Source organism: Pelobates fuscus, chromosome 4 (assembly GCF_036172605.1).
Source record: "Pelobates fuscus isolate aPelFus1 chromosome 4, aPelFus1.pri, whole genome shotgun sequence".
In the NCBI taxonomy this organism is placed as follows: domain Eukaryota; kingdom Metazoa; phylum Chordata; class Amphibia; order Anura; family Pelobatidae; genus Pelobates; species Pelobates fuscus.
Window position 1 is genome coordinate 257,340,364 of NC_086320.1, and position 15,545 is coordinate 257,355,908.

A 15,545-nucleotide genomic window follows, 5' to 3' on the forward strand; every position below is an offset into this window, starting at 1 on the left:
AAGGACACATGACATGTGTGACATGTAATGATTCCCTTTTATTCCAGAAGTTCAAGCCTTAAGGGGTTAAAGGAATTTTTAGACATTTATGAACATTGTACGTCCCATTTTATCTTTAAGTATTTGTTCTGAGATGTTGCATTATACAGAACCCAACAAGCATGACACATGGATGATAAAGCTCTTAGCTTTAGAAGTACAGTGCTTAGTATTGAATATAATGTTTCCATAGTAACATCTGCTTCTGACCCCTAAATAAAAGGGGAGGGCACAAGGAGCCATTAGAAGAAAGAACTGAAACTCCAGAGAAGACAAGCTCAATATTGTTCCTTTCAAGATTTTCATGTAAGTACATTTACTGAATGTATGAATTTATTTTTTTTAAAGTAAAGAGTAAACCATAATTAGCTTTTAATTGTACTCTTCTAAATGCAATACACAATCCAAACACATTGCACATTTTATGAGAACTCACACATTTCTCACTTTACACACACACAGTATGAATTTGTGTTTTCTCTAGTTATTACATTTCAAAAGAAAAGATAGAACGCATTTTTTTATTATGAAATCTATTTTATATGGATTTTGTTAATGAATCATTTGGCTAAAATTTATAAAAAAAAAAAAAAAAAAGATTTAAGAATTTAACACAAAACTGTTTTCACTGCATCCCGAAACATATATCTGACCGGTTATCTAAGGGTAAAAGCAAATGTTGATGTAAATATTACTACCTATATTATATAATATTTTAAAAATAGTATGCTAAAGAACACTATACTACATTATAATATATTATTAATATTTTCAGTTATGAGCTTAACAAAGTAAAAAAAAAAAAATATATATATATATATATATATATATATATATATACATATATATATATATATACAAAAATAGAGACTTAGAAATTTCACATGCTTTCAGTAAATCTTATAAACATGTTTCTTTAAAATGGTAAACATTTGTTAATGAAATGACACAGAAATAATACTAGACTAGACTACACTAGACATTAGAGATTTGTTTTGGTCTGAACTGCAATTCATGCGATTTTGGGCTGATCGGTGATCGGTCGAATTCCCAAACGCTGAGCCTAGATGTACCCGAATAACATGCCAACGCTTTATTTTAGTACATGATATTTAAATGATTGATGGAAAGAAAAGATGATCATGGGTCATTCAATAATGATTTTATTCACAGATCAAGAGAAACGTGAATAGAGGGGAAAAAAAGAGGACCATTTAAAAAAACAAAAAAACTATATTTATATATTAAATATTTATTAAATATATAATTTTTGACTTTTTTTAAAATGCTCCTCCTGTTTTTCCTCTCTATTAGTTACTATTTCTCACTTGATCTGTGATCCTAAAATGCACCCATTAGTGCACTGCAAAATATATACATAACATTATATATGTATTTTCCAGTACACTAGTTAGTCAATTTACACAATTTTTTGTTTCCAAATCAACTTGGATCTTGACAAAGTGTTCAATACAGTTCCACACAGTATGTTAGTGTTGGGATAGATCAGGGGTAGTCAACCTTTTAATGCCCACAGCCCACTTTTGTATCTTTGTTGATGGTAAAATTTCCTTACCGCCCACCAGTGCCACTGTAGCTCATTTTATAGCGCAATTGCAATTTGTTTAAAAAGAAAGGATTTTTTTTTTAAATATGTACTCAAATGTATCTGTTTCTTATTCCTTTTTTTCTTTTTTCTATTTTCTATTCTACATTTCTTCTATGTGTGTATGTGTGTGAATGGTGCTGTGTGTGTGTGTGTGTGAAGGGTGCTGTGTGTGTGTGTGTGTGTGAAGGGTGCTGTGTGTGTGTGTGTGTGTGAAGGGTGCAGTGTGTGTGTGAGTGGTGCTGTGTTTGTGAGGGTGGCAGTGTGTTTGTGTGTGTGTGTGTGTGTGAGAAGGGTGCTGTGTGTGTGTGTGTGTGAGGTGCAGTGTGTGTGAGGGGGCAGAGTGTGTGTAAGAGGGAAGTATGTGTGAGGAGTGCACTGTGTGTGTGGTGGAGGGGTGCAGTGTGTGTGAGGAGGCAGTGTGTGTAATTGGAGCAGTGTGTGTGTGTGTGTAAAGGGTGCATAGGGTCTATGCAGTGTGTAGGTGGGTAAGATGTGAAAATCTATCTTAATGTCTCCCCCTACTTTCTTCTTAACTTTCACCAGGGAGGAGGGGGGGGCATATTACTGAAAGCCCTGGTTGTCCAGTATTGGCATGCTTACTTTAGCCTGTAGCTCCTTCGGCTGCAGGCTGACTCTCCTGTCCTCCTGAGAGCACAGCACCATATCAGAGCATTGCCATAGTAACATAGTAACACGCGGCAACGCTCTGACCAGCCTGCTCGCGAGAACAACACAGAGCCTCCCAGGCCCTTCCCTCCCTCTGCTGGAACTCAGTGCCAGGGGGCCGATGAGGGAGATCTTTGATCTCCTCACCAGCCCAAGAGGGCTTATAGCAAGGCTGGCTATGCATGGGCTGGCAGAGGAGATTAAATGATCTCCCCTGCCGGTCTTGGTCCATGGCCATCGTGGCCCACCGGGCATTTTCTGCAAAACCCTCCACCGCCCACCTGAAATCCCAAACTGCCCACTAGTGGGACCAGGTTGACTACCTATAGTCTAGATGAAAATCTTGTTCTTTGGTAGAACATTGATTTAAAGATAGAGTACAGAAAGTTGTCATTACTGGTACGTTTCCAAACTGGACAAAAGTGGTAAATGGCAGGGTTCAGCTCTGGGACTGCTGCTATTTAACATATTTAGAAATGATCTTGAAATATGCATTGAAAGCCATGTTTCAGTGTTTGCAGATGACACAAAACTCTGTAAAGCAATACAATGGCTGGAAATCTATTCATAATCAGAGCTATGCATAGGATACAAATTCACAAATCTAGAATAGAAGAAAGCAGATTTAGTCTAATGCAAATCAAATGTTTTTATAAATAATAAGAACAATGTAGATGTGAAATTATCTGCCTGAAGAGGTGGTTGTATCAGAGTCCTTACAGGTGTTAAAACTGCAATTGGAAATACTTGCAAAAACATTATATGCAGGGATATCATTTTTAATTATTGGGGTCCAAGGAGATATCTTACTTGCATTACTTGCAATCTTTAGGTTGAATAAGTTTGGCTTCGTGGATCAATACAGTGTTATTGCAGTGAAAGAAGAGTGTGAAGGACCATTTTGTAGTGATTCTGTCATGGATATATTTCAACTCCTAACATTCACAGGCAGGCAGCTGACAAATTTTGATATAACTGTTTCTCCATCAAAAACAGGTTGACATGGAGCTGTGTATGAATAGAAAGTGAACAAACATTATGGGTTCAGAAGTTGGTTAGACTAATTTACAACCACTAAATTATGTCTGAGTTTCAATTCTAACTATTCTTAGACAGCCAACAACTGACAGTGATTAACCCTTTAAATCCGGAGGACGTACTATTACGCCCTGCAGGAACCGGCTCTAAACGCCGGCGGGCGTAATAGTACGCCCTCGCCATAATGGCCGCCCACGTGGCCGGCGCTAATCGCCCGCTGCAGATCGCGGTCGGGGGGGATGCCTGGCCCCCCAGGCAACCCCCCCTGTGGCCGGTGACCGCGATCTGCAGTCTCTGATCGCAGTGACAGGCTGTCACTGCGACCAGTATTCAGCATGTGTCAGCCGATTTCAAATCGGCTGACACATGCGGCCGGCGGCTTTCCCCTTCTGCAGATCGCGGTCGGGGGACTTACCTGGCCCCCCAGGCAGTCCCCCTGGGGTCAGTGACCGCAATCTGCTAAGTCTGAGATCGCAGTGACAGGCTGTCACTGCGATCTCAGAGCGCTCTGATCGCAGTGACAGCCTGTCACTGCGATCAGTGTTACATGTGTCAGCCTATTGGCTGACACATGTAACTGGCACAATGATCCCCCTGCAGATTGGAAGGGGGGAGTGCTTGTACCACCCAGGCACTCCCCCCTGTGGTCAATTACCCAATCTGCAGGAGGTGATCACAGTGACAGGCAGTCACTGTGATCACTGATCCTGTGTGTCAGCCAGTGATGTGAAATCACTGGCTGACACTGTCTCTGCCCCCTGTCCTGTGAAAAAAATAAAATATTAGTTAAAAAAATAAATTAAAAAAATTAGTTACAAATAAAATATACTTAGATCATATATATTATATATATATGATCTAAGTATATATATATACACATACACACATTTACACATACACAACGTGTATTTAAATATTAATATATATATATATATATATATATATATATATATATATTAATATCAAATTACACGTAAACTGATACTGATTAAATATATATATATAATTATTGTTATATATATATTTATATATAATATTAAAAAAAATATGTAAATACGTAAAAAAATTAAATTAAAAAAATATTTAATAATAAATAATTAAAAAATATATAGATGTGTGTTATTTCGTTCTAACTGTATTGTGATATTAATATATATATATTTATATCAAAATACACGTAGAACAAAATAATATATATATCATAATATATATATCTATATACATAAATATATACGTATATATCACTATATATACACACCTATATATACATAAAAATATTAAAAAAAAATTATATATATATATATATAAAAAAACGAGAGAATATTCTTGCACTCCAACAAAACAAAGCAATGGTACCTGGTGCTCTGGTAGCAAAAATTATAAATATCCAAAAAATACCGGCACTCCAGGAATTCTCAGTAATACAAGTTTTCTTTAATTCAGTTCAGGACGTCAACGTTTCAGCTCCTCATGGAGCTTTCATCAGGACAACTTAAACAATGAAACAAGCAAGCTTATATAGGGAGAATCTTAATTAGTGTACTTACATATTCAGGTGTTACCCCTCCATTCCCGCCATCGAACGGATCACAGCTGCCTCCGCATCGACACACTTCACTTCCGGGTACCTGACCCACATGATCGGATCCGAGGTATCTGATTCGCCGTATGTCGTTGCCGGGCAACCAGGGACGCCATCGTCACTTTAGTCAAACCCTTCACTTACGGACTGCGGCATGAGTCAAACCTCCCAAGCCCTTCAGTGTGTATATGTGTTGCCGTGGCAACCGGACCGTGGACAGTCGGGAGAGGAGGGGAAACAAGAGAATTGTTAAACCAGCAGTAGCGGATAGTCGATAGTATTTAGGAGATATTGGGAAAACATATATGTGGCATATATACAAACCGATAATGTGTATATCATATCTTAAGTGAGTGGTGAGGTCATAGCCTCAAATATCACGTGAGAACTATACTGTGTAGCAATCTGTGAATATCGTGATCTGCGATCACTTAGAGTCTGTGTGTTCTTGCTGGTAAAAGGCTATATATATGCCTGTAGTGTATGGTGTGAACATAATTATAACAATGTATCTAGGGAGAAACAATTGCCTGCTACTGAGGCCGGAGTATGTCTGTTATTATATGGTGCTCTGCCTCTATGCTAAAGTGAAATAATAAAAACGTTAACATATGTCAAATGTGCAACTAGTGAAAAATGCAAAGCAGTGCCAGTATATACAATGTACAATGAATCTATAAGGTAAGGGACTACAACAGTGCCTAGTAAAAATAATAAACATAACCGATTTGCCCATATGCAATAGGTCCAGTCTCAATATGTGAGTATAGGACTATTTCCTTTACCCCTAATCTTGCTCTGCCCCAATCAATATGTAAGTAACAAAAAATTGTTTTTATAATAGCTAAAAAATTCTCTTTATATTGAATAAAGAATAAAATTTTGTAAAAAGCAGTACTAAATTATTAAATTATTACTTGGACACCGTCCAAATAGTGGAAGGATACACATCTCTATACCCCAAATAATGATGAAATGCTGTGTGCTATAATCAACCTAATACTAGGGAGTCATAGGAACATAGTAAAGGAACATTTTTCGTTCCTGAAACGTTGACGTCCTGAACTGAATTAAAGAAAACTTGTATTACTGAGAATTCCTGGAGTGCCGATATATATATATATATATATATATATATATATATATATATATATATATATATATATATATATATATATATATATATATATATATATATATATATATATATATATATATATATATATATATATATATATACGTATATATACACATATGTATATATATACATATATTAATTCTACACATATATTTATGTAATATTTTTACATAATTAGGTATCATAATTAATTACAATTAGCGGGACCTGCCTGACAACCCATGCCGAAAGTATAGGGAATTTAATTTGCTAGCACTATATTTAACCCTATAACTTTCCAAGACACCATAAAACCTGTACATGGGGGGTACTGTTTTACTCGGGAGACTTTGCTGAACACAGATATTAGTGTTTCAAAACAGTAAAATGTATTACAACGATGATATCGCCAGTAAAAGTGGCGTTTTCTGCATTTTTCACGCACAAACAGCACTTACACGGACGATATTATTGCTGCAATACTTTTTACTGTTTTGAAATACAAATATTTCTGTTCAGCGAAGTCTCCCGAGTACAACAGTACCCCACATGTACAGGTTTTATGGTGTTTTCAAAAGTTACAGCGTCAAATATAAGGCTTGTGTTTCATTTTTTTCACATTAAAATTCGCCAGATTGCTTACGTTGCCTTTGTGACCCTATGGTAGCCCAAGAATGAAAATTACCCCTATGATGGCATACCATTTGCAATAGTAGACAACCCAAGGTATTGCAAATGGGGTTTGTCCAGACTTTTTTAGTAGCCACTTAGTCACAAACACCTAAATTTGATGTTAAATGAAAGCCCTGTTTCCCCTGAATAAAATGATATATAATAAGGGGGGATGCATTTAATATGAAAGAGGTGAATTACGGTTGGACAGACATATAGCGCAAATGCCAGGTTTTGTTTACGTTTTGTTCTTGTACATTTGGCTGCGGTGTTAAGGGGTTAATAGAAATTGACATTCAGCAACAACAGTTAGATTTGGGATTATGCATGAACAAGAGATGCTGTTTGTGGGAGTTTTAGGATCCCACTTGGGTGTCCAGTCTGTGTCTAATTTATGCACCATTTGTTTGTCAGCTCTAAGTATCTTGCAATATTGAAAATAAATATCACCTTTAGTGCTATCCTTTGTGATATTGGTACTTGAATGCACCATATTTGAAGTTAATCATGCAGTATAAAGTTAGGGTAATGCTGCATGTGCTGGGTTAATGGAAACCTATAGTGTTAGGAATTCACTCGCATCAAGCCTTCCCCATAGGAAAGCATTGCCTTTTTATGGTGTTTTCTCTAAAGTGTTGGACATCCTCGTGATTGACAGTCTGAGGCAGTCTTGGTCCTGCAATGTACTTATTGCAGTTTTTTTAAAACTGCAATGTTTTAAACTGCAGGACTAAGTGAAACAGGGGCACTGTACCCAGACCAATTCAATGAGATGAGGCCTATAGTGCCCCTTTAATGATGCTTTTTGAATGAATCCAACATTTTTATAAGCCTATATTTAAAAATATATAGGCTTATAAAAATTTTGGATTTATTCAAAGAATTGGTTTCATAATGTAACGCATGTGACTTACCATCAAGATAAATTAATGACCATCCTGCAGCGTAAAGGAACATTAAAGTCACACTGGCCCAGGCCTAGTCCTGTCATTTTAACCTTGCAATGTAAAACATTGCAGTTTTTATAAATTGAAGATTAAATCATATTGTGGCTGTCTTCCTGAAATCCCTTCCCATATCCCTCTGTCCCTCTTTTCTTAGCTCCATATTGTTGGTGTATATAATAGAGTTCCAGAGCTTTATTACTCATAGTAACGTGTCTTTAACCTACAGTAAATGTATTTAGAAATCAGACAGCATGTGTAAATTAATACATTGTTCTTGTTTTAAATTAAATGTAGTTCACAAGAATACTGGTCAATACAGTGCACTTTGTTTAATCCTATGTTGTCATTGTTTAATAACAGAATAAAATAAGTCTATGTTTTATTTCTCCCATTAAGAATTCAGAATAAATTGATTGCATATCTTAAATTAAAAAAAAAACAAAAAACTGAAAATGTGCCAAAGGTTTATTCTCTGGACACCCATTCTCAATATGACATCACTCTATTGTATCTGTATTTTGTATAGTTAACATGAAACAAATCATGAAACAGGAACATAAAATATTCATGGCTATTGACTGGTTCCTTCTGCATCTGCTAGTATGAAAGATGAGTGCATTACTGCTTACTTCCTTATTAATCTGTTTGTTAAATGTATGAAATGTATGTTCATTTCATTAATTTTATAACTTAAATACTTGTTATATGAACATAAAAACAAGAAACATCAAAAACAGAGAACAATATAGCTAATGTACCATAAGATGCACAAAGAGAATCAATAAAATGGCAGTAGCTTTAAAACAAATAGTACAATATTATAAAAGATAATATAAATGTCAATGTACTCTAAAACATTGTGTGAATTGATAAGAAAAGTTGACCGTGAAATGAATCAAATATTCACTTGAATGAGTCAATATTTTACTACTACAGCTGCTATAAAAAAAAATAAAAAATGAAGTACTTGATAAAGGTTACCCTTATACAAGTAGTGAGCATGGGAGTATGGCAAATCTAAACAATACAGTATTTGGTTAACTAAGGGGTTAGATGTAAGCAGAAAGTACTAAATTTGGGAAACGTGTTTTTCTACTGAATAACACTAAAGAGTATATTCACTAAATTGCAAGGATTGTTAGACAAACTTACAAAAATGAATACTAAAATACTAAAAGAGTGGTTTTATTTGTCACTTAGTCACTGTTGGTCACTCTTTAATTAATTTGGTAATATTATTTACACCCTGTATAATTATTATCACTTTTTTTTTTATTTTGTGTGTTTATTGTTCTATTTCAGAACAGAAAAATAAATCAATAATGTCAACAGAATTAGTGTCAACACTAGACATCTCAGAAGACAGATTGGATAAGCGAGAGAAACGCTGTAACCTTTTAGGTAAATGTAATTATTGGCGATTATTTCATATGATTCATTAGAGAAGGATGAGGATGAGTCATCCCCGATTTGTCTAGAGAAAAGTAGATAATGGTTCACCCAGTAGACTGATAGAAACGTGATATCCTTTTCCTTCTGGTAAAAAGCTTGATGCCAGATGGGAAGGATGATCATATGGTTTCCATCCCTAGTGTCACATATGTTGATTAATTGAAATTACCTGAATACTTCAAGTATACCATATTGTGTTATCTGGTCATTTACAGAACAGGCATATTAACTGTGTAGTGATTTCTGAGAAACAATACAATTTTTAACAAAATTGGTTCCTTTTAACCCCTTCATGTCCAAAATCATGTATAAATAATTTCAAAAGGTGTCCTTCCCATACCCCAAAATCGTGTTAACATACTTTTCACTAATGCAAATTAAATTGGTCTTTTGTAAATAAATATATTACCGCTGTGTGTGTCCTGCTTTCCCTCTCCATGCCAAATCTTAAAGACAACATACAGAGCCAGACATGTCCAATAACTTGGAACCTGACAATTTCCAACCAGCTGGGAAATGGGACTAGCAGCAATGGATCATATGCCACTGTGTTAATGTATTTATATGCCATACTGCTAGAAATTTTGATTCACTTGCAGCAAGTTCACAGTACGTTTAGAGGGAGACCTGTCTGGACTGGGGATGGGCAGACATGTTGGTAATCCCAGTTTATGTGAACATACTATTTGCCCACAGTGAACTTACCAACTCCTCTTGGTAGGAAGTGAAGCTATTACAGTACTGGCTAAAGTACTGGCTAAACCTGGCACAGTTCTAATGAGACTAATTGTGCAGCATGTGGAATGTGATGTCATTGAGTGCTGATCTTTAGCAGGTAGATCATACTCTCTAGCAGCATGCATATGAATACAGAAAACCGGTGACATATGATCCTTTGCTGATATATGGGGCAGTATATATGAGGAACACACGGGGACAGCATGAGAGCATTACAAAAATAATGAGAAAAAAGTTGATGTTACATATTCACAAAAGTTGTTTTTTTACTGTATATTTACACTGACACACATGTAGATACACAGATACACACACTGACACACATGCAAATATACAGGCACACAGATACACACACTCACACACATGCAAATAAGCAGGCATATAGATACAAACACTAACACATATACAGATTCACAGACATAGCGATACAGACACTTACATACATATAAATACAGAGATACACACAATACTCAGATGCACACACTGACATTTATACAGGAACACACATTGACATACATACATACATACATACATATGTATCTTACACCCCCCTTGTGTGTCTCTTACTGTTCCACAGCCCTTTTGTGTGTGTCTCTCTTCCTCATCCCCTTCGTGTGTCTCTTTCTCTCCCAGCCCTTTGTGTATCTCTTGATTCTCCCAGACCCGTTGTGTGTCATTTATTCCCCTGCAGCCCCTATGTGTGTTTCTTACTCCCCAACAGCGTCTTTCACCCACAACAGCCACTTTTGTATGTCTTTTTCCCAGTCCCTTTTGTGTGTCTCTTTCTCCCGCCACAGCCCCTTTTGTAGGTATCTTTCCTCTGCCCCTTTTATGGGTCTCCTTCTCCCTTTCCCCTGTGTTTGTGTGGGTGTGTGTATCTACCCCCCAGCCCCTGTGTGTGTATCTTTCTCCTTCCCTTGCCTCTGTGTGTGTGTCTCTTTCTCCTCTTCCCCAGTGCCTGTTTGTGTCCCTCAACCCAGCCCCTGTGTGACTCCTTCTTCACCAAAGTGTGTCTCTTTCTCCCCTTTCCCTGCCCCTGTTTGTCGCTTTCTTTCATCACAGCCCCCTTCCTTTGTGGTATCTTCCTCCCCCCAATGCTTGCTGACCACCTTCCATGTAGTGTGGCGGAGAGGACAGTGATAAAGGGTCTTTAGTATTCTCTACCAGATCTGACAGGAAGCTGTTCACTGTGCTCAGTGAGCACTTCCTGTCAGACTTAGTAGAGGATACAGAAGGTGCTCCCCCTATGTCTACTCGGCCACACTACACAAAGTGACTGTAAGTAGTTTTTATGCCTTCATATCTTGTCTGTCATGCTAAAGTGTAGTTTTGCAAGCCCGGTATGTAATTGTTTTATTCACCTATATGCATTCCTCTATTTCCCTTCTGATTTCTGACTGACCTTTGACCCCTCCCTTCTTTTATTGATATGTTTGTTTTTATTTGAATAACCATCCCTTCATCTCTGTGCCTAGATACTTATCCCCCTCCCTCAGCTTTATTGCAAACCTATCTAACCCTCACATATCTTTATTCAACAGCCTGATTTCAAAAATATCAAGCCCCAATACTGCTGTAAGAAAGTCTGTGATACCTGCCCTCCTTTCCCCTCACCATCCCACCATGCTCATTATTACATTTATAGATTGTCTGTCACACCCAAACTTTAGATGAGTAAAAATATCAAGTGCACACACTGCCTCTTACTAGTACACTCCTGCACTTTCTTAACCCATAAAACTTAATATGTACCCTACCTTCACCTGCTCTTGATATTCCAATTATTTCCAATTTACTTTTTCCCAGTTTAGCAATGATCTGTTTTCTCCTCTTCTTTATTTCCTCCTTCTCCCTCATTATAAAAATCTCTCCTTACACTTACTTCACTCATCCCCATCCACATTTACATATCCCCCTCTCTGCTACACTCCCCCTTCTCTCATCTCATGCCTTGCACTCATTTTTCTACTCTCTCACTCCTACCAACAATCGATCGCATCCTAGACCCCATGCATAAAAAAAAACATTCACACCTCCTGTCACTTTATCTCCTACTGCTTCTAGCAGCTGGTGATGTCTCTCCCAATCTAAGCACTCTGTTACCATTCAGCTAATTGTACTCCCTTCTATCAGCCTTCCCCAGTCATTCATTCTTTTGTTATGCTCCATTTGTTATTTTGTTCGGTTTCCGAACCGAGACCACCCCTGAGACTAATTAGAACTGAGAATGTTACGTATCTATACGAAAACCGCAGACGAATTGAATGCTCCTTGGTGGCCGCCATTTCGTGCATACGAATACACATGGTGAGAACAATGGGTGGCGGCCATCTTGTCTCCAAAACGCTGCCTGCGGGACTTGGTCGTCGAGTGGCTGGAACGGTTTTCGGCAACGCACCTGCATGAACACCGGTCTCTATGGAACTCATCTACGTTCCCTTTCCCAGCAACTCAGATGAACGGCGTTCGGGAGTTTCAAACTACCGAACACAGGGAGCATTCTCCATGAACCAGATGGACTCTACCTATTGCGGTTTTCGTATAAAACTCTACGAACAAAGACCGACTCTTGCTACATTTCTTCTGGAACTGTTTCCCGGCTTCAACCTCGTGGCAGACCGGTCAACTCCCTCTGCGGTGCTGTTCGTTAACTACTTTAACTTAACTCGTTAACTTTAGTATCTTCTCTAAACTTAATTATCTTGCTGGTTCAGAGGAGGAGCTATACACTGTATAAATTGAATGCCTGTGTTCTCATTAAACCAGTATTGTCCCAGCATTAAGCTTTGGCTCATGTGTGGGTTATTATGCGACACCAGCAATATTTGGAACCTGTGGATTATTGGCGTATTATTTTATGGGAAAAGGGTATGCAAGACGGTGATACCTTCTCAGACTGTCACACAAAATATCCACGCTGCAAAATCTCGTAGTCACTACTCTATCCTAATTCTCCTTGACCTGTCTGTGGCTTTTGACACTGTTGGTCAGTAACAGCTTCTTCTCATCCTCTGCAATTGGTCTACAAGATATTGCTCTCTCCTGGTGCTCGTCCTACCTCTCCCAGCTCTCTTTCAGTGTTTCTTTCTTTGGCTCTGCTTCTTCTCCCAACTCCTCTCTCTTGTTGTCCCCCAAGGTTCAGTCCTTGGTCCCCTACTGTTCTCTATCTATGCTGTCTCCCTTGGTAAACTCATTAGCTCCTTTGGCTTCCAATATAATTTCTATGCGGATGACACACAAATCTACCCGTCCTCACCTGATCTCTCCCTGTCTCTCTTGACTAGTGTCTCTGACTGCCTCTCTGCTATTTCTAACTGGATGGCTGCCCACTTCCTAAACTTGACCAAAACTGAAATTCTGGTCTTTCCTCCCTCAAGTGTTGCTACTTTTGCAAGGATTTTTGCCGCCCTAGGCAAAAGTAAAGTTTGCCGCCCCCCCATTTGACATCACAATGCCCCACCCATATGATCTGCGATGTTAACCAACGCTAGTGCTGCAGTGCCGCCGTGTTTACATTAAAAGGCCTGCAGGGACAGGCTATAGACACCAGAACCACTACATTAAGCTGCAGTGGTTCTGGGGACTATAGTGTTTCTTTAATGTGAGGTAAATTAGAGATTAGTGCCACGAATAATATACTAGATTGCCTACTTACAACCAGATGAGGATGATGATGGGCTCTAGCTGCAATCTGGCTCCACTGGTCTGGTGTAGAACAGGATCTCTGGAGGCTGTTTGTAACTGTGGTCACAAAAATCAATGTTCTGGGAGAACGGGAAGCAGCTCCATTTTTTGGGGGCCCTTTACACAGCTCAAGGTCTGGGTGCCAGGGTCCACCTTCATGTTCCACCAATGAGTTTGTTCACAGGGGGTGGAGTGTGTAGGGGATGTCCTGATTTGTGTGTGAGGAATGCATTGTGTGAATTTGTGTTTGTATGTGTAAGGACTGCAAGGTGTGTTTCTGTGTATGTACGGGAGGGGTGCATTGAGTGTGTGTAAGGGGTGCATTGAGCGTGTGTAAGTGTGTAAGGGGTGTATTGTGTGTTTCTGTGTGTGTAAGGGATGCGTTGTGTGTAAGGGTTGCATTGCGTGTGTGTGTGTGTGTGTGTGTCTGTGTGTGTAATGCATTGTGTGTTTTTCTGTGTGCAAGGGGTGCATTGTGTGTGATTGTGTGTGTGTGTGTGTGTGTAATGGATGTCAATCTCACCCCCTCCCTTGTCACTCTCATACCCCCTTCCTCCCCTGTCACTCCCCCCTCCCTGTCAATGTCTTTCTTTCCTCCCCCTCCCTCCCAGTTTCTTTCCTCCCCCTCCCTCCCAGTTTCTTTCCTCCCCCCTCCCTCACAGTTTCTTTCTCCCCCCTCCCTCCCAGTTTCTTTCCTCCCCCCTCCCTCCCAGTTTCTTTCCTCCCTCCTCCCTCCCAGTTTCTTTCTCCCCCCCCAGTTTTTTTCCTCCCCCCCTCCTCCCAGTGTTTCCTCCCCCCTCCCTCCCAGTTTCTTTCTTCCCCCACCCTGTCAGTTTCTTTCTTCCCCCACCCTGTCAGTTTCTTTCTCCCCCCTGTCAGTTTCTTTCTTCCCCCCCTCCCTCCCTGTTTCTTTCTTTCCCCCCCTTCCCCCCCTCCCGAGCTCTGTATGGTCCGCGGGTACAGGGTGCCTCAGTGTGCATTTCCTGTTAGTCCGGCCGGGTATAGGAGACAGATGCTCCCTGTACCCGCAGACCATACAGGGCTCGGCCACGCTACAGTGAGGGAGTGATAGGAGGGAGCGCTGAGCGCTTCCCTCCTGTCAGCCCCTCTCCTCATGCTGCGCCCGGGCGGTGCGGTCTCATGGACAAAGCTGCAGCCGCCTGGGCTCTACAGAGCGCTCGGGCGGCTGCAGCATGAGGGGGGCCGGCGCTCCTGGCGGCGCCCCTTCCCAAGGGGCGCCCTAGGCGGCTGCCTAGTCCACCTAACAGGTAGCGCCGGCCCTGCCTCCACCAAGTCAACTGTGCTACCATCAGCACCACCACACATGCTCGCTGCCTAGGTGTTCTCTTTGACTCCGACCTCTCCTTCATGCCTCATGTTCAGTCTATCGAAAATCCTGCCCCTTCCATCTCAAAAACATTGCGCGCATTAATGCCAGATGCGACTAAGGTGCTGGTCCATTCCACTGTCCTTTCTCACCTTGACTTCTGTAATCCGCTTCTCAGTGGTCTTACGTGCTCCCAGCTTGCGCCGTTACAGTCCATAATGAATGCAGCATAGAGGCTCATCTTCCTGTTCGCCCGCACCTCCCACGCCTCACTCTTCTGTCAGTCCCTTCATTGGCTTCCTGTAAGATATAGGTTTTAATTTAAAATTCTGGTTGTTGTTTTCAAATATCTACTCCCACCTATCTATCCTCCCACCTATCTATCCTCCTTAATACACAAGTATGTCCCATCTAGGCCCTTACGCTCTGCTGAAGACTTAAGTCTTTCTTCTGTCCATACTCCCACCTCTGATGCTCACCTTCAAGACTTCTCGAGGGCTGCACCGTTCCTGTGGAACTCACTTCCCTCCTCTGTTAGATGCTCACCCAGTCTCCACTTAAAAACCCAACTGACTCCTCTCTTGCAACTGTCATTAGTCTAATACTATCCTTACCTTTTGTGTCACTTTACCCCACTCCCTCTCGCATGTAAGCTCATTGAGCAGGGCCCTCAA

General features: G+C 39.9%; 1 protein-coding gene across 1 annotated transcript in view; it reads left to right on the forward strand.

Moving 5' to 3' along the window:
- Positions 1 to 294: 294 nt before the first annotated feature.
- PPP1R17 (protein phosphatase 1 regulatory subunit 17) overlaps positions 295 to 15,545 on the forward strand; it is a 30,773-nt gene continuing 15,522 nt past the window's right edge. The window contains exons 1-2 of the mRNA XM_063450631.1: positions 295 to 345; positions 8,973 to 9,071. Of these exons, the coding sequence (XP_063306701.1) occupies positions 8,993 to 9,071 (79 nt within the window). The 5' untranslated portion in view covers positions 295 to 345; positions 8,973 to 8,992. The remainder of the gene's footprint in view (positions 346 to 8,972; positions 9,072 to 15,545) is intronic.